Source organism: Durotheca rogersii (genome assembly GCF_024521655.1).
Source record: "Durotheca rogersii strain YMJ 92031201 chromosome Unknown GGS23scaffold_12, whole genome shotgun sequence".
In the NCBI taxonomy this organism is placed as follows: Eukaryota; Fungi; Ascomycota; class Sordariomycetes; order Xylariales; family Xylariaceae; genus Durotheca; species Durotheca rogersii.
The window spans coordinates 755,558-780,565 of NW_026251243.1; the positions used below are offsets into that span (position 1 = coordinate 755,558).

General features: G+C 58.5%; 8 protein-coding genes across 8 annotated transcripts; 5 read left to right on the top strand and 3 right to left on the bottom strand.

Annotated features, from left to right (window-relative positions):
• GGS23DRAFT_87948 (uncharacterized protein) lies at positions 1-3,489 on the top strand. Its single transcript, XM_051521364.1, has 3 exons — positions 1-1,764; positions 1,817-1,968; positions 2,029-3,489. Exons 1-3 carry the CDS (start codon positions 600-602, stop codon positions 3,358-3,360), a joined length of 2,649 nt encoding a protein of 882 aa, XP_051371395.1. The 5' UTR covers positions 1-599; the 3' UTR covers positions 3,361-3,489.
• Positions 3,490-4,518, top strand: GGS23DRAFT_87949 (uncharacterized protein). Its single transcript, XM_051521365.1, has one exon. The coding sequence runs from the start codon at positions 3,619-3,621 to the stop codon at positions 4,300-4,302; it is 684 nt and encodes a 227-aa protein (XP_051371396.1). The 5' UTR covers positions 3,490-3,618; the 3' UTR covers positions 4,303-4,518.
• Positions 4,519-6,152: 1,634 nt separating this feature from the next.
• On the top strand, positions 6,153-9,407 carry GGS23DRAFT_571352 (uncharacterized protein). The gene has a single exon (XM_051516569.1). It carries the CDS (start codon positions 6,554-6,556, stop codon positions 8,675-8,677), a length of 2,124 nt encoding a protein of 707 aa, XP_051371397.1. The 5' UTR covers positions 6,153-6,553; the 3' UTR covers positions 8,678-9,407.
• A 1,595-nt stretch (positions 9,408-11,002) lies between these two features.
• GGS23DRAFT_571359 (uncharacterized protein) lies at positions 11,003-11,412 on the bottom strand. Its single transcript, XM_051516570.1, has one exon. The coding sequence runs from the start codon at positions 11,320-11,322 to the stop codon at positions 11,110-11,112; it is 213 nt and encodes a 70-aa protein (XP_051371398.1). The 5' UTR covers positions 11,323-11,412; the 3' UTR covers positions 11,003-11,109.
• Positions 11,413-12,418: 1,006 nt separating this feature from the next.
• Positions 12,419-13,232, top strand: GGS23DRAFT_88081 (uncharacterized protein). The gene has a single exon (XM_051521367.1). The coding sequence runs from the start codon at positions 12,580-12,582 to the stop codon at positions 13,099-13,101; it is 522 nt and encodes a 173-aa protein (XP_051371399.1). The 5' UTR covers positions 12,419-12,579; the 3' UTR covers positions 13,102-13,232.
• GGS23DRAFT_88076 (cell cycle control protein) lies at positions 13,232-15,665 on the bottom strand. Its single transcript, XM_051521366.1, has one exon. It carries the CDS (start codon positions 15,403-15,405, stop codon positions 13,363-13,365), a length of 2,043 nt encoding a protein of 680 aa, XP_051371400.1. The 5' UTR covers positions 15,406-15,665; the 3' UTR covers positions 13,232-13,362.
• A 1,053-nt stretch (positions 15,666-16,718) lies between these two features.
• GGS23DRAFT_571364 (pre-mRNA splicing factor) lies at positions 16,719-19,642 on the top strand. Its single transcript, XM_051516571.1, has 2 exons — positions 16,719-17,375; positions 17,494-19,642. The coding sequence occupies exons 1-2, from the start codon at positions 17,043-17,045 to the stop codon at positions 19,018-19,020; spliced, it is 1,860 nt and encodes a 619-aa protein (XP_051371401.1). The 5' UTR covers positions 16,719-17,042; the 3' UTR covers positions 19,021-19,642.
• Positions 19,600-20,434, bottom strand: GGS23DRAFT_571368 (uncharacterized protein). The gene has a single exon (XM_051516572.1). The coding sequence runs from the start codon at positions 20,284-20,286 to the stop codon at positions 19,615-19,617; it is 672 nt and encodes a 223-aa protein (XP_051371402.1). The 5' UTR covers positions 20,287-20,434; the 3' UTR covers positions 19,600-19,614.
• Positions 20,435-25,008: the final 4,574 nt, after the last annotated feature.

The following is a 25,008-nucleotide window of genomic DNA, read 5'->3' on the forward strand; positions in this document are numbered from 1 at the left end:
GTGTGGTTCTTCGGCTACTTCTCCTCTGCCCCTGCTTCACGCGGATTCCTAGGGGCTCGCCGGTATCGTCGTGTTCCTTAGTCGAGCTGCTGCATCTGCATCTGGGGGGAGGGGGTTCTCGATCCCACCCCGCATTCGCATTTCTCGTTCGGACATCGCTAGTGATTGGCCCCGTACGATCGGCTCGTTCTCACAGAAATTCTTTGCCTGCGTCGTTTCTCCTGGCAAGAATCGTTACTTCAAACTTTTCGCCGGCTGCTTCCGGCACATAATTCCATTTCCCTCCCGCCGACACCTTCGTATCCCAACATCCCCTCTCGGTATCCCCTCTTTGCGCGCCCTTTCCATCTGGGACCCTATCCATCCCTGGGAGCTCAACCGACCGTGTTGGCGTCTGCTTGGGGTAATTCTTTTTCGCAGGCAAAGTTTTCCGGGGCGGGTCGAGCGTCTGGCCTATCGGTAGACTTGAATGAACCACCCTCTCGTTTACTAGAGGTACGCAACAGATCGCCACTTTGCGGCCGCCCTGTTGCGCATACCTACGAACCGACCCAGTCACAAACCTGCTCCTAAGCGTTGCAGAGTTGCGTCTAGAGACCATGTCAAACCCGACGACGTTTTCGTATGCCCAGGCCGCGAAAGGCCAGTCAACGGCCCAGTCCGTTGGATCCCAGTCGAGCGTGGCTCAGAGCCAAGCGCCATCCGTAACAAGCACACAGAGCCGAGATGCTGTGGCCACCCCTAGTACGCGCACCCCCTCTGTCGCGGTTTCGACAACCTCGAATGAGCTTGACGGCCCCCTAGGTACTCGAAGTTCGTCTACGAAGCGGGAACGCTCGAGTTTGGTCCACACCGACACGGGCAGCGCCCCAGCCACCGAGAAGGTGATCGAATCATCCTCTCCCAGCGAGACCCGGAACGTTTCCGAGAAGACGCCGGAGGACCTCGTACCGAAAGGCGTCGAACGGCGAGGGCGAGCGCCAAATCCCAGTTCGCAGGCGACGGATGGCAATGATGGCAAAAAGATTCGGAAAGGCAAGAAGGGCAAGGCAGCCGAGAAGGACGCAGACGAAGTCCAGGATGATGACAAGAACGAGAACATCGTCCCGAAGGCGGAATTGTCCGAGGCTCCGGTGCCGGCCGTGAACATATGGACGCAGAGAAAGGAGGCCAGAGCTGCCAAGGCTAAAGCAGCGCCTTTACCAGCCACCCCGCCACGCAGTTCAAACCACACTGCAAGAGGGCAGCACGATGGTTCGTCAAATACAACCTTCGCAGATCAGAAGCAGAAGGCGCCTCAGAACGACGGGGCCGATGTTACCACAGCTCAAAATGGGTCCTTGCCTAGTGGTGTAAAGCCCTCGAGGAAAGATTTTGATCAGTCGCGCGGCAACAGCAATCAAACTTCCCGTAGGACCAACCCCCGGAATGCCAAGGCACATGGTGGAGAGGATCGACCCGCGTTTGAGGCCTTGGGTTCTGTCGTAAATAACACATCGTCATGGCCGACACCTGAGACAGCGGTTAACGGCCTCAAGACCAAGACTCAACCCGAGAAACCTGAGAAGGATGACAAGGAGGAGGCCGGCCCGAGCAAGCCTCGACAGAAGGAGAAGTGGGTGCAAATTCTCTTTGTACCGAGCGTTAATTTTGAAACGCCTATACCGACGAGAAGCTCGCGAGGCGGCCGGGCCGGTGGCACCAGAGGCGGGCGAGATTCCGCGACGAGAGGAGGCCATGGAACTGGCACCCCAGGCTCGAGTGGTATGTACATCCGGCATCTAAATCGCGACGGATTCTCTAACAGTCTCCCAAGACCGCGCTGTAGATCCTGCGACGGCATCCTCTGGGGCAACACCGGCAGCGCCCACCTCCAAGCGCGTCTCGGCCGATGTGAACACATCTCGAGATTCCCGAAGGCTCCAGGCTCCGATGGGATCCGGGAAAGCGTCCGGAGAGAATCTATCTGTAAGTTTCAGGCCGGTTGCGAGGTTGACAAGTAGACATTGATTCTGATTAAACACGTAGGCGGCTCCGAAGACAGATGCTTCGAAGCAGAGCCAGGCTGACCTGGTCAATGGAACAACAAGCCAGAGTCTTTCCGCCCGCGCTTTGGGCTTGAGCCAGAAAGCTGACGAGGCTACGAGAGCGCCGCAGCCAGCGAGAGAGAATGGGTTCCAAGGCACGAAAGATGCCAATGGCCAGGCGCAAAATAATGTAAACCGCAATGACCGCACAAGAGGCTCCCGTGGTCGAGGGGGTCACCCCGCTATGAACGGAGCCGCTCACCCGCAGACCCAATATGGCCAGAGTGTCAATGGATTCAGCTACCCGAGCGGCGCATCCCAGAGGCAAGCCAGCCACGCATACACCGGCGCCGGGTACCCGCCGATGTCATATGGCGGCGCTTTCCCCCCACAGACGGCTGGAAATCATCACCGCAGCCGGCCCAGCTCGGGGAGCAACCGTCCTCAGGGTAACGGGGGACATCGTTCTTCGAGGGCGACACCTTTCCCCATGCCAGGTACGGGATTCGACCCTGCGATGTACGCCCACGGCAACGGCGCGTACCCTGGCTATAACGACCCCGGACACATACTACAGGTGGTGCTGTCACAGGTGGAGTATTACTTCTCCATCAACAATCTTTGCAAGGATTGGTACTTGAGGAAGTACATGGACTCTCAAGGCTTTGTTCCCTTGAGTGTCATCGCTTCATTCAAGAGGATGCAGGAGATAGCGCAGGACTACCAGATCGTTCGCATTGCCTGCGAGCACTCTCCACACATTGAATTTGTCTGGACGGATGATGGGCAAGACAAAGTACGCCGTCGAGACAAGTGGGAGCCGTGGGTTCTTGAAATGTCGGAGAGACACCCTACCGCTCAGAACGACGGACCATCGAGTTGGCACCCATTCAGCAGCCAGATGGCGTATTATCCCCCGATCATGCCGTACGGGGGCGAGACGGCCCCGGCCTTTCCGCAAATCGCGACGGATTCCAACTTCGCTCCTTACGTGAATGGTGCGAACCGCTCAACATACGCCACACTCAACGGCGCCAACGGTCACCCCCGCTCCTCGGAGTCGCAGCTCTCTGCGGCAGTACCGGAATTCTCCCCTACCGGAAACCCCAGTATGAACTTTGCGAGCCAGCAAATGGCGGTCCCGCAAGATGCTGTCGGCAACGAACCCAGGTCGGGAAGCACCGGTAAGAAGACTGCTACCCCATCTCCTCCGGATCAGGCAGCGGGCCTACCGAACGGCCCTCATCTGCCCGGTAACGTGGAGCAAGCTGCCCTCGGTGACGCGCCGTCTACGAACGGAGTCGCCAGCAGCCACACGACAGAGGGCTACTAACTCGGCTCCGCTTGCTCTCTCTAAATGGACAGTGGGACTTGGTGGGAAATCTTGAGTGCCGATAGCACAAATCCATCGTTTCCACGAGCTACTTGAAGTTTTGCTTCGACCTCAGTAGCGCAACGAGTCTTTAATGAAGGGAAACCGGGGACTGGGAGAGTGGAGTTGATGCTTTCGGTGTCTTGAATTGTTGAGAACCCCTATAATGGTTTCTAGTCTCGGTTTGCGGTTCGACGAATCAAGCGGCGGTACACGAAGATGAGAAGGAGAATTTTCTTTTGGTACGGTCACGGGACGAACATCCTCCCATTCGTGATGGCCGACTACTCTCAATGGCCAAGTCTCCTGGATACATCAGGCTCGAAACGAAATATGCCACGAGCCTCTCTGAATCCTGGGCTTGAGGCTGACGAAACTCGCCATGTTGGCAACAATACAGCACACACATTAGAGGGGAGAAAGAGGAGAAACTTTGACAGAAAGCAAAGTAGTACAGCGGCGAGATGGAAGCCGCACGTACGCCGAGGCTCGACGGTCCTGTACCCTGCCCTACTACAGGGTCCGCTCCCGCCAGCCGGACTACTTGGTAGTATGGTTGCGGCACACACGGAAGCAGGCGCGGCGGCACGAAGATGTCAGCCGTCTTTGCCTCGGAACCCACAGCGGTGGGCCTGGTCATTAGAGACTGGGGACCACCGCTATTTTCCTTCCAGAGACTATTGGTCGGAACATTGTCGACCACGAAGAATGGTGGCAGCACTCGCAGAAGATGGAGACCAAGGCCATGAAGGCTCTGTCATGGTGGTAGGACGGGGAACCTACCGAGCGTCAATGGCCAAGCTGGTCGCAGATGTACGCTCGGTGAGGTGTCTTGTCGATGTAGGTCGGTCCTGCGCCTACGTGCTCCCCCCCTACGCATATTTGGCGGGTGTCGGGCTCTAATCGCTCGCGGACTTTTGACATGATTTTGTTAGAAAAAAAAAGTCTGGGGCAATGATGTTTGTTTCTCCTCTTTTTTTTTTCTTATTCATTTCTCTGTTTCGCAATTGCATTCGAGGCGTGGACTATTCGCATGAAGGCGGCTTCAAGGGGGACAAGGAATCCTTGCAATTAGACGACGTCGTTGTCATAAAAAGGAGAAACAAAAAATGGATCATGCTTAGGGAGTTTTATATTCGTGTATGAGTAGCAGCTACAAGACTAAGACGCAACCCAATGCCGTTATTCGAGTAAAGTCACGCGTATGTCAATACTACGAAGAAGAAGGAAATGTCATTGTTGCGGTGGGATGGGCCATCGACCGCGTGGACGTGTGTGATGATGCCGGTGCAGTGTTGGTGCTCTAAATTGGGAGGTCCGCCCTCTGAAGGGCAATGCTTCATTCGTCTCCGCCTGTTCCGGAAGGGCTAGCTACGGTACCTTGGGGGGGTATTCGTTGGTGGTGGTTAGTGGCCCGGTTAGGTACGTGACCTACCTACCTACCTCCTACTTACCTCTTACCTTAGGTGTAGATACCCAACCTACGCAACTTGCCCGGCGCGGCGGCTGGCTGGCGGGAAAGCGTGCGCGTCTCCGGCTCTGCATCCCTCGCTCGCGGACTCCTTGCGGGAGGGGCGACTGGGTCAGCCACAGGGCGGCCGGCCGGCCTGGAGTCGGCGAGGAGCGCTCGGTGCCACGTGGGCAGGACTCGGTGACGACGGGATGCCTGCCTGGGTCGTGATGCCGTTGCAGATGCGCACTTGACGCGGGATACGCCGGCTGCTGCGAACGCCTTGTAAACGCATAGGTACGTACTATTAGGTATTACCTAGGTAGGTACCTACGCTTACGTCCTTGCGTTGCGGCTGGGCGAGAGAACGACCGACCGATCGATCAGATGCTGAGGCTGCGGCGAGGTACGTAGGTTAGGGTATCCAGGTAGCACACCGTATCCGCAGGGTTACTCTCCGCTAGGAGGTAGGTACCTCGTAAAGTCCTAGAAGGGAGAGAGAGGGCTTCGCTGGTTACGCCTACATCGTGTGTTGTCGGGAAGGCGGGCCTCAAGGACCCCGAGGGGCCTGCCTCGGTCCTAAGTACGTACCTGCCTACCTTACCTACCCCCGGCGGGCAGCTCGGCAAGCGACCAGGTATTATGAAGCTATCGAGGCGCCAGCCCCCGCCCTTTCTCTCGACTGTCGCTGCTGCTGCGCTAGGTAGGTAGGTAGGTAAGGCAGGCGCGCCGTCTCGTCAGGCCCAGCCAGGTGCGTCATGCGTTCGGGCGTGGCCGACGGCGACGAGGGACGTCACTGCCACCTCACTCGTCGCGGACCGCCCTCGCCGCGAGGCGCAGTCAGTCGGATGTTGGTTGGGTTTAGTTGCGTATGCAGGTATGCGTGTATGCGCGTATGCGTGTGCTGTGCTCTGCGCGGGGCAAACGGCATCGTGCCTCGATTTGGGACCTCCGTCCCGTCTGCCTGTTTGTTTGTCTCTCCCGCCAGAATTGCCCTAGGTCTTAGGGGCGGGATTATCGGCGTGTTTGCGTAGCTGTGATTATTCTCAATTTTTGCTATTCTCGTATTCCTGCTGTTCCTCTCGCGCCTCGTCTGCGCATCGTAGTCCCTCTCCCGGCACTAGCAGTAGCCTACCTAGGTAGGTACCTATGTGCTCCTAGCGGGGGGTTGTGACTCGCTTACAAGAGTTGTGACGTCAGCCTACACTAACCCTTCTATTGGGTCTCGTTTAAATCTAGATCCGATGGCCCACTTCGCCTCCCCCTCCTTTCGTCCCCCTAACCCTTCCGCCCCAAGCTGGGGTTTTTTTTTCTCTCTTCCCTCCCCCCCCCCTCTCTCTCTCCCCCTTCGCCGGCGCTAGCACCTTACGACAACTCCCCCCATCGAGTAAAGCCTGTTACCGACTACTTTCTACCGGTTCTTCGCCGCCGCGGATACAAAATTATTCGAGAGCCACTCGGACAACCCATCGCTTGCTGACATTGCGACTTCGTCACCTGCTTTCTCCTACTTTAGCCCCTCCACCCCCCCTCCACAGCTTGTCACTGCTCGCTTTAAACTCTCTCCCCACCACACACTCGTCTGACACCGCGCCAGCTGGGAACTACCAGCATTTTAAGTTGGACTGATTCATCCACCGTCTGTCCCGTTGTCCGTCCTATTCGCTTTACTATTTCCCGCTCGGCACTAGGAGAGCGTCTGCCATGTCGGCTTACGACCCGTACGATCCGCCACCGCGCGAGCATTCCCGCCGGTACTACCAGGAAGAACGCCGCGAGAGAGCTGCTGGCCCTCGCTATGCCGAGACCCAGGAAACCTACTACCGCGTAAATCCCTCTAGCTCTAGCAGAACCGCCCTCGTCCCCAGGACCCGCGAGGACAGTGACCTCTCCGTCGAAGAAGTCCACCGGGACTTCCCGCCCCCCGGCTACTCTCGAGATGGCAGGGCTCGGTCGGCCGAGCCCGGCTACGATGACTACTATGACTCGCGCCGCTCCCACGACCGGGACCGCCGTTACCGTGCGAAGCCCGGCAGCGCCTACTACGAGGAAGAGGAGCGCGCGCGCAGACGTATCCTAAGCAAGCAGGAGAAGATCATCGCCGCCGTCGCTGGCGGTCTGCTCGCCGCCGGTGCCAAGGAGCTCTGGGACCGCCACGAGGCTGAGAAGGACGGTACCGACGTTCACCGCAACGTCGCTGCCTCGGCTGCCCTCGGCGCTGCCGGCGCTTTGGCTGGGTACCAGGGAGCCGATTTCTACAACAAGCACGCCAGCAAAGAAGACAAGAAGTCGACCTATATCGCCCACAAGGGTCGTGACGGTCGCGTCATCGAGTACTACTCAGACGATGACGACGAAGACCCCAAGAATCGGAAGGGCAACAAGTCCTTTCTCGAGAATGCCCTGGCTGCCGCCGGTCTCGGAGGCGCCATCAAGGCCCTGACCGGCGCCGGCTCCGACGGCGACACCAAGAGCCGTCACGGAAGCCGTCGCGGGAGCCCGGATTCCTACCGCTCGCGCGACAGCGGTCGTTCGCGCGACGATCCCTCGAAGCGCATGCAGAGAGCCGCCAAGGCCTCTCTCGTCGCCGGCGCGGCCGAAGCCTTCCGCGTTGCTAAGGAGCCGGGCGGCTGGAAGGGAGAGAAGATGAAGCGAGTTCTCACCGCGGCCGCTGGTGCTGCCACCATCGACGCCGCTCACGACCCTTCCAAAGACAGCAAGCGCCACCTCATGGAGGCTGTCATCGGCGGTCTCGTCGGGAACCGCATGCTGAATGGCTCGAGGAAGGACATCGAGGAGGACCGACGAACAGGTCGGAGCCGATCCCGCTCCCGCGCCCGCTCCGAAGGCGGTAAGAGCGGCGTCGGACTCGCAGCACTGGCCACCGCTGGCTTGGGCGCACTGGGCGCCAAGAAACTCGTCGAAAGCCGAAGCCGCAGCCGGTCCCGCTCTCGCCGGGGAAGCTTTGACTCCCTAGATAGTCGGGACCGCTCGCCGCCGCCGAAACACCGCAGCCGCAGCCGCAGCATCGTGGACGGGGCGCGGCGCAGCCTCGCTAAGATCGGCATCGGCAACGGCCCCGACGACGAAGATAGCGGTCGGTCCCCCACCCGCCGGAGTCGTCACCGGAGTCCGTCCGACGACCGCTACGACGACGACGACGATTACAAGTCCCGTAGCTACATGAGGGGCGGCCGGGGGCCCGCGTCTAAAGACGATGACGACGATTACGACGCCGAGGAGAGGTCTACTGGCGGCCGAGCCAGGAGCTCGTCCCGTTCACGAGGTAGGTCTAGTTCTGTTTCTAGTAGTGATCTTGGAGATTCCGATGAGGACAAGAAGACGACGTCGAAGATGCGGCGTAAGCAGCTGATCACGGCGGGCTTGGCAACCGTGGCCACCATCCACGCTGCCCATAACGTGTACGGCAGCGTGGGGCAGCGCAACGCGAGGCACAAGGCGGTCAAGGAGGGCCGTCTGTCGCCCGAGGAGGCCCGGAAATTGAAGACCAAGGCCTTGCTGCAAGACGCGGCCTCGATCGGAATTGCCGCCCTGGGCGTCAAGGGCGCCATCTCGGAGCTCAAGGATGCCCGAGAACAGGTCAAGGCCGTCGACGAGTGGAAAGAAGAGAAGAAGAGACGCCACGAGAGGCGGATGGAGCGACTCGTGCGGGCCCACCGCAGCCCCAGCGGCAGGTCGGGGGCCGAGAAGCGGTACGCCTCAGCTCCGCCGCGGGAGAGCCGGTACGACGAGGGGCCTCGTTACACCGACGGGAACCCTTACTCTGCCACTCTACCCGCGCCTCCCGTCGGCTATGATAGGCGGTGATGGGTAAGGGTGACGGATCCACCTCGCGTTACCCATCTTGAGGGTTCCGTCATGACGCGCCAGTCCCCTGTGCCGATCGCTGTCGGCCCTCTCTAACCGAGATCAACCACTGCCGACGGCCCGCTCACGCATACACGCCTACCTTGTTCCCCTCCCGCCTTACGGCCTTTTATGAAGCTTATGAATTTTTCCTCTGCTACGATTCTGCTCTGGACGGTACAGGACTGGAATACGAGTGGGCGTTTTGAATCTGGATTGGGACGCAGACTGCCTTGATTCTGGGACCCCATCGTCGTCTTGAGATGTAGAAGCAGAATCTTACTCATCGGAATCTCCTTTTTCATTGTTAATTTCCAACGGTGTATCAGATATATGACGATACATTCCCATAAGCTAGAATTTCTCACTAATGCGTCTTCAACTGGTAACAGATGGGCGCCACCGCCGCCACCACGACCACTAATGCACCTAGCCGGTTCGGATATCGCGATTGGAGGAGGCGAGAGGAGTCTCTTGTGCGACGGAGACGGTAGGTATTTACAGGATTTCACGAGAGGACTACCGCAGCGGCAACACACCGGGGTGGGACCCCATGCAAGGGCGGCACGGTGTACGAGCGAAGGCACCCGGTTGGCCGATATAGGGGGTGCGGGATAGATATACACCGCGGGCAGGCGCACGACAGCGAAGAGATCTCACTGCCGGGAACGTGGCGGGCTTAGCTCGTGTGCCCCCCCCGGCGACCCCCCCTCCTCTTCTCCTCTTCTCCTTTTGGTCTACCACTAATCGTCGGATATCTGGACGAAACTCGTCCTTTTTTTTTGTTTTACCTTTCTCGTTCGGGATCTCCCTCGTCCCGTCTTTCCTCGCCCGGCCTCGGCGCAAATCTAGACATCGAGGGCCAAACGGCGGTAGGGCAGATGGATGACCGCTTAGGTGCGAGCGGAGGATGGAAGGGTATATAGTCTTCAGGGATTGGTTTTGTGGTCACCCTTTCTGCTGTGTTTACGTGGCATCGGAGGCTGGGTACGCGGCTTTTGGCGGAACTGGAGGGCCCTTCGGACCGAGGACTGACGGTTAGGGGAGGGTGCGTGGCACATACACATACACGTATATAGAGAGACACGTCGGATAAGGTGAGACAGACAGACAGACAGGCGCGCAGGAGGGGATTGGTGACGCGGCGAATGGGGTGCGGCGGATTTGTCGATCTTTTCGTCGTTGTGTGCTCGCTCAGTCCTGCTATACCTACTGCGTACCTGTCGATATACCTGTTTGGCGGAGGAAGAGGAGGGCGGCGGCAGGGCAAAAATTTGGTACAGATGGGGGAGATGCCGAAGGGGGATTTAATATGTGGGAGGGGAAGGGCATATCATTGTTGTTTGTTCATTTTTCGACATGGCCAGCTCAGCTTTGCTTGTCCCACTAGGCAGCGGCGAGTTGCCGGTGATGATTCATGACGATGACGACAACGATGATGATGACGATGACGCGCGAAGAGGGATCTTTTTTTCTTTCGGTGGTTGGATGACGTACATGAGGGGGGTTTTTTTTTTGCGTCTCCTTCCTTGCGTCTTGATTTTCATATTCGTCTGGGTTTATCGATACGAGTCGGGTTAGACATGCTGGTTGTCGCACATGCAGATGTACGTATTGCTACTATAAGGTAGAATGGCCGATTTGTTCTCGCTACGTTCCCTCCCCCAGACAACCTGGTTGCTCCTGTCCTCCCACTGCTGCTGCTATTACTACGGCCCACTCTCTGCTAGCATATCTGTGCTGACCTACCGAGCGGGAAACGTTTGGCGCTGATATACCTGATAATGCTGGTATTCTTAGATTTTCTTGCGAACACAGGAAAGGGGGGGGGGGGGGTCGATTTAGGTCGGACAACCGGTTGGACAGAGAGACAAGCGTGATGGAGTTATTTAAGCCGAGAAAGAGGTAAGGCAGGTAAGGCAAGGGAACTGACAAGCCCGTTTAGATTGAGGAATTACACGGTTCTGGGGAAGATATAGGTAGGTAGATACCCAGCGGCAGGCCGGCCGACCAGGCAGGCGGGCAGGCAAAGGAGATACGTATTAGCACACACACGGCGGCAATCTGTCTACGAATCCGTACGGGTTTCTACGCTTTGCCTAGTTGTTTTTACTGTATTCTACGAGGACACGGTCAGATCTGCAGATGTGTGTATTGTCATGGGTAAGCTGGCTCAGGGGGCTTGTCTACTTATCGCCACCGTTTTCTAATACCTACGGGTTCTCAAACCCGCACACATATACTCATAAAGACGAATACACACCTACGTATGGATATATATACCTACCTGTGCCTATCCCTATCCCTATCCCTACGCCCATACATATATATATATATATATACACATGTGTGTGTGTGTGTGTGTGTAAGTAGGTACCTAAATAAAAGGAACCTCATGCGTTGGTAGGCGGGTAGGCAGGCAGGCTGGTAGATCTGCAAGCGGTAAAGCACGCACTTTTTGACCACGTCGACGCAGGGCGGTCTGCTCCTCGAGGCGCGTAACGTCGGCCCAGACACCGACACGGATCAGGACGTCTATAAGTTGTTGTTAGTAAGGGGAAGAGGCGAGTGAGAGAGGTAAAAGCCAGGCAAGTAAGCAGTGGCATCACGGCATCCTAGCACCTAGCATCTGCTCCCGAGGCGTGCCCAAGGTGCCAGTTGGGTGTGGGTAGGCCCCCCTAACTGTGAGCAGCAACTCGCGCGGACAGACACCCTAAGCAGTAGGTACCTTGGAGATACTTGGGCGCGCGGAGAGAGGTACTTGCCCAACCGTGGTTACGTCGTACAAAAACGGGGCTAAGGGGGGGCGTTGTGTAACCTTCCCCCTGGACCCGGGCGCTGCGGCGTGATGTCATCATCGCTGACCGCTCTGCTACGAGGAAGGTGCCTAGGTGTAGGTACCCACTGCCCAGTGGCGCCTAGTAGAGGTACATACCTGCCCTAGTAATATAGGTAGGTAGGTGGGTAGGTACTGCCCAAAGGTTAGGGGGGCGTGTAAGGAAGCTAGGATAAGAGGTAAGGAGATGGTAGCCAGGTACCTAGTAAGGTAGGCAGGCAGGCTCATCCTTCACTGGGTACAGGGACTTATGAGTAGGCATTTACTACCTACCTCTAAGGTGTACCTACTCATACATCCACACATCCCCCTGCCTTACCTGCTTACGTCTCGATAGAAGCCTCCTCTCCCAACTCCGCCTACGGTCCCAACCCCCAGAAAGCCGATCCCCCCCCCCTGCCTGGCCCTCATTCCCCTATCGTACCGCCCCAAGCTCAGACCCGTCGACCTCCCCCTTGGGACCGCGGGGTTGCCAGGTGTGCGATCCCAAATCCTACGAGAGCCATCCCGACTACCCAGGTTGCCTGCTACGTCGTGGTACGTGGCCCTCCCCGATCCTCCACACCCCTCCCCCAGGAGAGGAAAGGTCTGACCTTGGACCCTAGCCCTCTGGCCTTGGACCCTAACCCGGCCGGGCGAGGGGGTAAGGATGGAGATAGGAGGGAGTATGATGATGCCGCGCCACCGACGTGATATGATGCCATGGCTGGGTGCGGATTGCTCAGCTGCGTCCCAGACCGAGTCCCGTGGTTCAGGCTTGTCGTCCTTAGCGCCAGACCCAAACCACCGACGCCGTGTCTTCGGGTTGGGAGCGAAGGAAGGAATCCCACCCATGCCGGTTAATGCGATGGCCAGGGGAGAGGGGCCATCTATAATACTACAGTACGTATGGCATCGGGTCCGCCATTCCTACTACCAGGGATCGCCAGGGTCTTCGTCTGCCCGTCTCGCTGCACGCCCATCCTTTCGCCCTGCCTGTCGGTCTGCCTGTCGGCTCGCGCGGTAGGGCAGTTTGTTGCGAGGACCGATGGCCGCCGGCCTAGGTATATCTCCCGACCTAGCGCTGCCTTTACTCATCCTCCTCCTCCTCCTCCGACCCACTTCCTGGTCCCAGAGGAAGAACCAACACAGTCGACTGAGGAACGAATACTCCGGTTGCTGTGCCGCCCTGCGCAGTCGACAGCCCCTGGACCTGTATATGACCTTGCTTAATGCCGTATCTACTGCCGGAGAGAGAAGGAAGGGGGAAAAAAAGAGGGAAATGGACCCGAACTTCTCCCGCGGCGCCGGGATCTTCCCAGGAACGAGCGGGGGCAGAGCTTCAGGACAAGTCCCTTCGAGTCTTGCCGGCAGGAGTTTACGAGAGGGCCGTCCCGTCGCTCATGTACGCCACAGACAATTTGGTGGCGACTATTTTCTGGCCGGAGGGCATCGGTTCAGCTCGTCGTCCTCGGCCACAGCTGGTCAACTGCGCTGTAGAAGACCCGCGACTCCTGCGGGGAGGACATCTACAGGTGAGGAGGGAGAGAAGGGGGAATGGCCCCCCTAGATACACCGAGGTGTGATTGATAGTACACGTCAAATCGGGCAATTTTATATCCTGCCAGCGCGTTGCCGGATTCGATTAGCTCCCGCTTGTCTATCAGCAAATTAGCCTAGCCTACCTAGCCTATTCCTTCTTCTTTTTTCCATATACGGCACAGCATCGAATCATCGACACATATCGGCCCCTTCCGCTACCCCCAGTACTATACACACGGTAGCAATAGCAACGATAAGTAGCGGTGGCAGCGAGGGCAGTAAAACGCGATCAGTTGGATCCGCCGACCAACCCGCCGCCCTGCTTCCAGGCCTGCGCCATGGCCAGCATCTTGGATAAATCCTGCTTCTGCTCGTCGTCGGCGGGGAAGACGTAGTCGATGTACTCCTCGTACGTGTCGTCCTCGAGCTTGCGCCGGCGCTTCGTCCGCCGCGGCATCTGCTTCTGCACCTTGTCCACCTCCTCCGCCGACCCGTGCGTGCGCTCGAACGACAACCACGCGTTGAGCAGCGACACCCTCTCCTCCTTGAGGTCCTTGTCCTTCATGTGCTTGTGGGCGCGCTCGAACACGCTGCGCGCCCTCGCCTTGGCCTCCTCGCTGACCGGCCGCTCCTCCTCTCCCTCGCCAACCGCCGCCGCCTCCTCCTCATCTTCCGGGATGTTGATCTCGAAGTGCGCGTAGCTGATCCAGACCTTGACGTGGTCCGTCTTCTCCAGCAGCCTCTCGTACAGGTCGCGCGTCTTGTCGTACTCGCCCTCCTCCTCCTCGAAGTCGATGTACGCCTTCCACAGCAGCTCCGGCATGTCCAGGACCGGCTGGCGGATGGCGAGCTCGAAGATGGCCCGGGTCCTGTCCAGGTCGTCCAGCCCTCTCTCGAGCTCGGCGAACTTGATCCAGGTCTGGCAGTTGGCCGGATTCCACTCGATGTGCTTCTCGTACAGGGTTCTACATCGCACAAATTCGAACAGCTTTAGTTCTAGCTCGATGTAGCCCTTGAATAGCTTGTCCTTCGGGCACATGCCGATGGCTTGGCCGAGTATCTTGCGCGCCGCGCTCAGCTCGCCCTGCCGAATCTCGAACTGCGCCCTAAGCAGCCAGATCTTGGCGAACGTGAACTTCTTGTGGGGGATCAGCTCGAGGCACAACTTGTAGATTTGCCGTGCCCGGTCGATGTCCTTGGCCTCCATCTCCTCCCAGATGGCGTAGAATATCCACAGATAGATATACCGGCGCCAATGCCTCTTTTCCTGGGTGGGCGGGATCTGCGCCACCGCTCGCTCGTACACGTCCCTAACCCGGTCGAGGTCGCCCGAGGCCTCCTCTAGCCTAGCAAAATCAAACCATATCTCGTAGTTCTTGGGGTTCTCCTTGATCTGGTCTTCGTAGAGCCGCCTCCTCTTCGACAGGATGACATCTTCGACGCCGTCCCTGTCGCCGTACTGCTTCTCAAAGGTCGTGTAAGCCTTGTGCAGACCCATAGACTTGGACCGGGGCAGGCGATCCAACGCATATTTGTAGATGGCCCGGGCACGCTCGAGTTCCTTAAGCTTCGTCTCGAACCGGGCGTAGGCGATGAAGAGCCTCTCGTCGACGAATTCGTCGCCCAGCGCCTCGACGGCACCGCCGAACACCTCCCTGACCAGGTCGCTCGTGCCGTACTCCTCCTCGAACCTGGCCCACTTGATCCAGTTGCGCGGCTCGGGATGCACCAGGGTGAAGCGGGCGAATATGTCCCTCGCTCGCTGGTATTCGCCGTACCGCTTCTCGAGCTTGATGTAGGCGCCCCAGGCGGCCTCGTCGGGCTCCCAAGACATCCACCGCTCGAAGACCTGGCGGGTGCCGGGGATGTTGCCGAGCATCTCCTCCATGTAGACGTACTTGTACCAGAGCTTGTCGACGCGGGGGAGGAGGGTGACGGCGCGGTCGAGGAGGTTGCGGGAGTGGTTGATGTTGCGGTTCTTCATCTCGGCCTCGACGTAGCGGATCCAGAGGACGACGGAGGTGGGCTCGACGTCGAGGGCGCGCTCGAAGATGGAGCGGGCGCGCTTGAACTCCTTCTGCTCGAGCTCCCAGGCGGCGTAGCGCATCCAGTTGTTCATGTTGACGCGGTTGCGGCGGACGTAGTCCTCGAACTCGCGCCGCTTCCGGCCCTGGAACTCGTGCAGCTCCTCGAGGTCGCCGAACCGCTGCGTCGGCGCCTGCAGCGACGTCTCCTGCCGGTCCACCGCCTCCCGCAGCAGCTGCTCGGCCGAGATCTGCACCGGCGCCGCCGCCTTGTTCTTGACCCGCGGGGGGCCGCGCGAGGACTCCATCTCGACGGGGCGCGAGGCGGGCGTTCTTCTCGTACTAGAATCGCAGCGCGGGATGGAAAGCGTTCCGGAAGCGGAGCTGCGGCGGTAGTGTAGATACGATGTCGCAAAGGAAAGTCAGTCGTCAGTCGTCAGTCGAATGTTGATTCGTCCAAGAAACGGGCGAGGCTGAAGAGCTAGCCTGGTCGCGATCGAAATTAATACCTACAGACGTTGGAAAACATGAGTGTTGCTGTGCCCCACAAATTGTACGAGTATATTCCGGCTAGAGATTACCTAAGCGGGAGGAAATAGACCTTTACTGAAGTCAGGATTTGGCTTATAAAATAAGACCCGAATTATTCTGCTTCGCAGAATAATTCGGGCTTATTTTTAGCATTTACGCTAAAAATAATAACCTATCCGGAGGATAGAGAGATATAGGAAGTATACTTAGTTTATTTAATAACGATTTTTAGAGCTACGAACTTTATTTATAATAAAAATATAGAAAGCGTAAAAAATTATATATAGAAAACTTATATAAATATACTTAGTTTATTTAATAACCATTTTTACGTTTACGAACCTTATTTATAATAAAAAACATAGAAAACGTAAGAAATTATATATAATTTTTAACGGGATTAAAATCTAAGATTAGGAAAGATTAAGAAAGATTAAGAAAGATCAGGAAAGGTTACTGCAAAACAGGTTAGGAAAGATTAGGAAAGGTTACTGCAAAACAGGTCAGGAAAGATTAGGAAAGATCAGGAAAGGTTACTGCAAAACAGGTTAAGAAAGGTCAGGAAAAGTCAGGAAAGGTTACTGCAAAACAGGTCAGGAAAGGTCAGGAAAGGTCACTGTAAAACAGGTCAGGAAAGGTCAGGAAAGATCAGGAAAGGTCATTGCAAAACAGGTCAGGAAAGGTCAGGAAAAGTCAGGAAAGGTCACGGCAAAATAGGTTAGGAAAGGTCAGGAAATAAGGGTAGAAAACGCGTCAGAAAAGGTCAGGAAATAGGGGTAGAAAACGCGTCAGTAAATATACGTAAGGATTTCAAATTATAAGACTCCATTTATCCCGCCGTTTTTATTGGGTGCACGTATTTTTAGGGACCCATAGCGCGTTTTTTAGCCAGTAAAAACAGAGTTTCCCCTAAATAACCCCTTTACAGGGTTATTTACAGGGTTATTTACAGGGTTATTTACAGGGCTATTTACAGGGGTATTTAACCCCGCAATTAATCAGCATGACAGGGGGTTATGCGTATTATAACTATCCTCCGGATAGGATAACATTCGAGAGCGCTCGGAAGAATGGATTCCCCGACATCGGTCACCTAGGTGAGGAAAGACAAACGAGCCCCACATTAAATTGCCATCGCGATCCCGAAGAAGTTGCGACGCAAGACCCCGTCTGGAGCTGCTATTTTTTTACGCCCAAATCTTTCACGTCCCATCTCGCCGTCGCAGCCGGCCATCCGTCTATTCATCGCACATAGTCCCCCTGCATACCTGGGTGCCTAGGATTACCGACCCAGATAATCAACACACATTCGACTCGGCTCGAGCCTGTCCCAATTTCGCATCTCCCCCCTGTTCGAGCGTATCCTGTCGTGTTTACCTGCCCGTCGCGTGCAGCGACCGTCGACTCCGGCGTCATGTCGACCCTAGCCGAAGAGCTGCTGCAGGATTTCGAGGACTCCGGGTCCGAGAATGGCGACGATCAGAATGATGCCGGCCTCGACCTCGACGGCCCGGCTGTTGGCCCCCCGTCGAGCCACGACAACGGCGATATGATGCTCGACGGCGACGAGGAAGAAGAGCCTGACGAAGACGCCGACGAGGAGATGGGGGGCATGAACGGCGGCGCCATCAACGAGATCGAGGACGAGGAGGTGACGAGGGCTAGGGTCGAGAAGACGTCGTTGGCCCGGATCCAGGATATTCGGAAGGTCACCACGGTCATGGACAGGCTGGAGCCTCTTCTCAGGGTTAGTCCACACGCTCCCCCTCCCCCCTCCCTTTTTGCTACACACTGCGAACGGTGATCAAGTGTTTACATCTTGCGGCTTGCGCAATAGACCTGACGGACTGGTTACCACTTTGCAGGACATCGCCTACTACCAATCGAAACCTCTCGCCCCACAGACGACGAATATAGGTAACATCGAGGACAACCCCGAGTATAAGATCCTCACTGAATCCAACACTCTCTCCACCCAGATCGACGGCGAGATCATGAAGGTCCACAAGTTCATCCGAGACCATTACTCGGCCCGGTTTCCCGAACTGGAGACCCTCGTGCAGAATCCCATCGAGTATGCTAAAGTCGTGGCCATCCTCGGAAACGGACCGATGGATTCGGACAGCATCCGAGCCCTCCAGAGCTCGGCCGACAACGCCCTCGGCGAATCGCTCAAGTCGGTCCTCGATGGCCCTTCGCTCATGATCGTCACGGTCGAAGCTACGACGACCAAAGGGCAGGAGATAAGCCAGGAGGAGCTCGAGCGCATCCTGAAGGCCTGCCACATGATGATCAAGATGGACAAGGCCAAGAAGACACTTACAGACTACGTGCAGTCTCGCATGAACATATTCGCGCCCAACTTGACTGCCATAGTGGGCTCGCTGACGGCTGCGCAATTGATCAACTCTGCCGGCGGCCTCACCAACCTCTCGCGGACGCCTGCCTGCAACCTGCCCGCCTGGGGCTCGAAGCGGCAGGGAAACACGGCTTTCGCCACCAACGTGGCCATACGGCAGCAGGGCTATCTATACCACTCGCCGATCATCCGCGGCATCCCGACCGACCTCAAGAAGAAGGCGATGAAGGCGGTAGCAGCGAAGCTGGTCCTCGCCGCGCGCGCCGACACGGGCCACGCGAACCCCGACGGCTCGTACGGCGAGGAGCTCAGGGGCCAATGCCTGGAGCGGTTGGACAAGATGACGGAACCGCCGCCGAACAAGGGCCAGCGAGCGCTGCCAGCCCCGGACGACAAGCCGTCGCGGAAGCGAGGCGGCCGCCGGGCACGCAAGGCAAAGGAGGCGACGGCGATGACAGACCTGCGAAAGGCGCAGAACCGCATGGCGTTCGGCAAGGAGGAGAAGGAGACGGGCTACGGCACGGGAGACTCTACGACGGGGATGGGGATGATCGGGCAGACCAACGACGGGCGCATTCGAGGCATGCAGATCGACAACCGGACACGGGCGAAGCTCAGCCAGAAGCACAAAGGATGGGGAGGGGCTACGCCGATCGGTGGCTCAGCTTCGTCGATACGCGGCTTCGGCCAATCAGGCAGCAACATCGACCTTCGCGGCAAGGGTCTCCGCACGTCAGGGGTGGGATCCACGATAGGAGGGGGTGCGGGGACGGCCTCGTCTCTGGCCTTCACCCCGGTCCAGGGACTCGAGCTCGTCGACCCCAAGGTCCAGGCGGACCTGAATCGTAAGAGAAAAGCGGAGGAGGATCGCTGGTTTAAGGGCGGTACTTTTACCCAGGTGGGTGGGAGTGGCGCCGCTAGCAGCAGCGGCGCCAATGGAGGAGGATTCAGGGTGCCGGAGCAGCCCCCCAGCAAGAAGATCGACACCGGTGCCGGTAAGATGGGACCCCCGTCGCTGCCGGGTACGAAGTAAGTAGAGCTGTCTTCGAGGTAGCCGAGACGTACCGCCCACTTCTCGCGCCTTGGCCTTGGGGCCGGGGGGGGGGGGGGATGTAACTCGGTGTAAAAAAAAGAAAAAAAAAAGGAAGAAGGGAGAGAGAGAGAAAAAAAAGAAGTTGTTTGATGTGGTAGCGGTAGTAGCGGTGATGGTGGTGGTGGTGGTGGTGTGAATGTAGACTTGCAGGTGGCAGGTTGCAGCAGGTCACCAGTCGCATGTCACAACCCAAGGTACGCATGGCGTCTGACAGGGGCGGAGATGAGGCCGGGACAAGATAGAGGAGGGGTGAGAGGGAGGGGGAGGGGAGAAGGGTTCGGTCAGTCACCAATCTATTTCCGTCTTGGTTTCGCGCAGCATAGGAGGGATCGCAGGTCGCATGGTCACGGCGTTTCTCGGACGGGCAGGAGGGGGGAAGAGAAGGGCGTCTGCTTTGCGAACTGGGCGGACATGCGTCTCGAAGGGTCACGTTAGCTTCTCTGCCGTAGCAGCTCAGTTACATCTTGGTCCGCGTCTTTGGGGTCTGGACCTATCTCTCTCCCTTGCTCTCGCGGTTTTCCGTCTATTATCTGCTCATCTGCCTATAGCCTGTCTGTCTACTTGCCCCCCTCCTCCCCCCTCCACCCTTCGTCCCCCGCAAGACCCAAGACCCAAACCGCCCGCATCCCCAACACCTGCCTCCGACGGCGACGACGACGGCATCAGCACAACGAAACGGCAACGCGGCACGTGTTCGCCTCGGCTAACACGACCCCGTGAGCCCACCTGTGTGCGCAAAAAAGGTACACACACATAGCCTACTGCGAATGCCGCGTAGGGCCGACGGCCGGGGTCCGCGAGCCTGTCGACTACCTTGGTTACAGTCTCGTCTACTTGTCTGTCTGCCTGTCTCCGCACGCCTCGCCATCCAGACATGCCGAGGTACATATAGGTAGACCCTCGGAGGCACGGGGGAGGACGCAGGGAAGCAGAGGTCCCCCTTTTCTTACCCGTAGCGCGCGCGCGCAGCGGGCAGACTGCGTAGACGAAAAACCCCTTTTTTTTTTTTTTTCCCCACGCCCCCTGCGTAGTGCCGGCCGGCAGGCAAAGGCAGGCAGGCAGGCAGGTTAAGCTTAGGTAGGCTTGCGTGTGGAGCATGTTACGCGTACGCGCAGCGCGTCGGCGCCGAGGCGCTGCCTCGGACGGTCCGCGGGCCCGCGCCGCCCTGCTTCTTCTTCTTCCTCCTCCTCCTCCTTGCTCGTTCATCGCCCGTCTTGCGCGCGCGCGTCCCCAGGTAGTGACGCGTCGCCCGTCGCTCCTGACGGGTCGGGCCTTCTCTCTCTCTCTCTCTCTCTCTCTCTCCTCCCCCCCCCTTCTCTCTCTCTCACGTGCGCGCGCGGTCGCTCGGCTGCAGGGGCGAGGGGGGAGAATGCGGAGCCGGAACCCGCGGGCGGCGGCGGCCAGGGCGAGGGCCAGGGAGAGGCACGAGCGCTGCGCGGCGCTGCCTGTCCGATCCGATCCGATCTGATCCGATACCGCGGTCTTGGGGGGTTTTGGGCGGCCGCGCGCGAGCTTGTGATTGTGTAGATGTAGATGTAGACGTACTCATAGATGGATAGGATAGGTATGGGGGGGGAGCTGGAGGAGGACGCGTGGTTTCTTACCGCGGTACTTCTTTTTTTTTTTCTTCTCTTCTTCTCTTTCTTTTTCACGTTCTTCTTTCTCACTTTTTTTTTTTTTTTTTTTCAAGATAGCCTTCGTGTCTGAGACCTATGCGCGCGCGCGGTGCGCCGTTCCACGCATCCCAGACACAGCAGACAGACACAAAAGTGTTTTGGGGCGGTTTTTTAAGCCTCCCTCCCCTCTGCGTGCTGACCGTCAGGGCGTACATACTCATAAATAACCCCCCCCCCCCCCCGGCTCCCCTCTCCCCATCCGTACCACATTCAACGACGGCGGAGGCTCGCACAGATCTCGATGCCGCGGCGCATATCGTCGTCATCATCGCCGCCGCCGTCGCCGCCTCTTTCTCTTCTCTTCTCGCCCGCTCGTTCGTCCCGGCACGCGCAACGTGGCGCGGCGTGGCGCGGCGCGGTGCGGTGCGGTCTCACGCGAGGCACGATGTTCGCACTTCTACCTCCTCCCCCCCCCCCCCTTTGCCCCTTTTTCCTCGTCCTCTACCACACGACCCCCCCCCCCCCCCGCGTAATAGAAGCGCCGCAGAAACGCGCGCCCACGCGTAGGCGGCTATCTAGGTCTAGGCCGCGGCAGGCATATATATCCCTCGCCCCCAAATCCCCTTCCCTCTCTCGCCTCTCGGCAAAAAAAAAAAGGGGGGGAAGAGAGAGAGCCGGGTTGGGGTGGGGGGTAGGTAAGCGCGAGGGCCTAGACGAAGCAGCAGCAGCAGCAGAAGAAGCAGAGGCGGAAACAACACGGCGACAGGGTGGCCAGCCCGCGTCGGACGGACTGGCCTGGCCCCAGCCCCTGGCCCCTGGCCCCTGGTCCTAGCGTTCGTCGGCGCCGCGGCCCCCCGTACGTCGTGCGAGGTTGCACGGCGAGGCTAGGCCGCTGAGCACACGCAGGCAGGTAGGGGAGGCGTGGGCAAGAGATGGGCGGCTGGGAAAGGGGGTGCGAGCGGAGCGTCGCGCCGTGGGACCCAGGCCGTGCTCGCCGACGTGCCTGCGCGCGCGCGCGCGCAGGCGGCATATGCGTGGGTGGGTGGGTAAGAAGGAGTGCGAGCGTGTTTGTAAAGTGTACATACCTAGGTATGGTATGTATATGCCTGCCTGCCTAGGTATGTGGTGTGTGTGCGGGCGTTGTTAAGTGAAAAGGGTGAAAAGGGGGAGCAGGGGGGGGGGGGGGGCGGCCGATCGGCGGCGGCGGAGACGCCGATCTGGGCGATCCGGGCGTCGTGGTGGGCGAATCTGGCCCTTGGCCCCTTGGTCCCTGGGTCCCGACGGTCGAAGAAGGCCGCGCGAGGGCGCGGTTCCGGTATTCTGTTCGTAGACGCCGGAGAGGAGGGGGGGGGGGACGTGTGTAGGTGCGTGTGTGTGGGTGGGCGTATGTGTGTGTGTGTCGAGACGCGATGCGAACTCAGTCTCGCGCTGTGCCGCGGGACAATGTGCGGACCGCTTGGGGATGCCGTCCCGTGATGCGCGCGTATATGCGCGCGTCCCGATGCGGGAGTGCTCGTACATTGCGTGGCTGTCTCGGCGTCTGCGTGTGTCGCCGGAGGACCTCCGCGCTGCCCGCCTGGGTAGAGCGGTGTCTTGTTGGGCGGCGGAGGCGTCTCTCGATCGAGAGGCGGCTGCCGGACCGAGGCGCAAGTGTGTTGCTCTGTTGGGGAGGACGAGACTATCGCTGCTCGCGCATGGGAAGCCAGCATGCGTACATGCGATGGCGGCATGCGGCCGGCGCGGCTCACCGTCGGCTGATTGCGGCCGCCTCTATCTATCTTGCCTCCATATCTACCCTGCCTATCTACCGAGGCATATTTTAACTACGCGTAGGATGCGCGGCCTGGCCTTGATGACGACCGTAGTCATGATAGCAATAGCGACAGTGATAATACTAATAATATTAATAGCAATAGCAGCCGTGGTAATAGGTGGTACCAGCGGTAAATAGGGGACGTGGTTGTTATAGGGTTCAGGGGTATGCCCCCCCCCTTTCCCGGCCGATATGTGCCGCATCCATTCGCCAATGTTCTTGGGGCGTCCCCTATCGGCTTTACCTACACGCAGGGTGCAGGTCTGCCCGCGGGAAGAAACGTACGACGGGTAGGTGCACGATGGGTAGGTAGGTGGGTAGGTATAACGGTGTCACGCCTCTACGGAGGTCTACTTCGAGACCGCGATGCTAGTCTAACGTCGGGGTTCTCCCTCACTCGAGACCCCTCCATTCAGTCGTTCACCTGTGCATGCATCCCCGGCGCACCCGCCGAGCTGGTTCGTACGCGGTTCAAGTAGCCTACCCTCTTTTGCTTAAACATGCGGAACGGTGATCGCCCCCTTCCCTTCCCCTCCCCTCCCCTCCCCTCCTCATCCCATCTTGTCTCGCCTTATGACGTACGACACCTTTTCAATTTTTTTCAATCTTTTTCAAACAACTTGCGACACCTGCCAAGAGAGGTAGGGTGCTTCTCAGCAGACAAGCACGAGAGATGAGGTGCTTCGTTAGACGGGAGGGAAGGGAACGGGGGAGGGGGGGTTCGCGAGGCAGCGGTTGATCCGACGGCCTCCCATACGTGGAGGGGTAGCTTGGCTGTCGGTGGACCGCAGCTGGGGCTGGTCCTTTTGCAAGGAGGGAGGCAACGAGGCCAAGCGCCCAGGCCGGCAAAGCACGGCACAGCAAAGGTGAAGCAAAAGGTAGGCGAGTAAGGAGTATGGAGAGCAGCGCGAAGGTGGTGGCTTCGCGCGGGGTATTAGGTCGCTACTCGTTTCGTACGTTCGGCCGTGCGTGCGTGTGTGCGTGCGTCGCCATCATATCATGACTTTACCCAACGTAACTCTACGGCGTAGTATTAAAACCAGGGCTTTTTTACACCTCTCTCACCTGGGTCCGGCCGGCTCGAAAGACCGTCGCCCGGGACAGACTCGTCTGGGTCGGTTAGCTGTTGTCGAGTCAGTTAGTTCGCCGGGCTGCATCGCAGACGGATTACAGGATTACAGCTAAGCTACATAGCCACTATGTAATTAGTGTGTGTGCGTCGACGTCTGCGGGTGTGTGTGTGTGTGTGTGTGTGTGTGTTGTGTGTGTGTCTACCTACATATATGCGCGCCTATGGGACGCCGAGGCCGGTTCGTTGGCTTTGGATTTGGCTTCTTCCGGATCGACGGAGTCTCGACGAGGGTCTATACCTCGCCCTAGCCTTCGGCAAGAGGCAGCTAAGTGTATAGTAGGTAGGTACACAGCAGGACGAGACGAGACGGAGTTCCCAACGGACCCTCCATGCCGAGTCCCGGCCGGTTGACGGGATAGACCAGACGGACGGAACTGAGTAGGGCAAGGTGGAGGACAGGGTGTAATGTAGGTAATATCCGTTCGTCGGTTAGTTTGCCCACGTCTCGCCCCCCACGATCTCTACTCGCCTGTGCACTTTCGTTCTACCGAGGCCATCTCGACAGGCACTCGCCTGAGCCACGCACAGAACTGCACTCGCCGAAAGGGGGATGGGGGACGAGAGGAGGATGAAGGGAAGGGAAGGGGGGGGGCCGCCCGTAGGGCTGCTTTTCTTCCTTTTCAGCTCCCGCTGAATACGAGCCATACCCGGTAGAGCGGGACGCAAATAGAACCGAAAGAAGCCCGCCACGCATTATCCCCAGACCGGTATGGCCTCGCGTCTGGTCGGGTATCGCTGGCTGGCTGGCTGGCTGGCTGGCCGGCTGCCTACCTGCTGACTATTACATCCCTATCCACCACTGCCACCACTGCCACCACTGCCACCGCCCGCTACGCAACGCACACTACGGGTGCTACTGTGCCGCCTTACCATACCCCCCTGCCGTGCGGTGCCCCTGCGGGACGGCCGGCTGTCGCGCATATCGTCAATCGGGTCGACACGGCCGCGGAGCTCCGGGACTTCCCACTCACCCAGCGTCACGGACGCCTCCGGATCGACCGATGTCGGCTCGAGCCAGGGTAGGGGGCGAAAAGGCAGAGGAAAAAAAAAACATTTGATTCATCATCATCCCATCCGCCCCCTCTATCCTGTCCTGGCTTGCCGACGACCTCTCCCTGGGCTAGGCTTGCCTTGCCGACCTGCATACGTCGAGCGGTTCGGACTCGCAGTTCGGACTGGAACCGGTAGTAGCGTAGGAACCCGAAAAGGGCGCGGCAAAGGGAGGGAGAGCGGGCGAAGGCGAGATCCCTACTACCTATACCCACAGAGCAACCAGCATGTCTGCGTAGACGCGTAGATGTGCGTATGCGTATGCGTATGTACGTGTACGTGCGTGCGTGCGTATATGTATGTGTATGCCAGTCCCA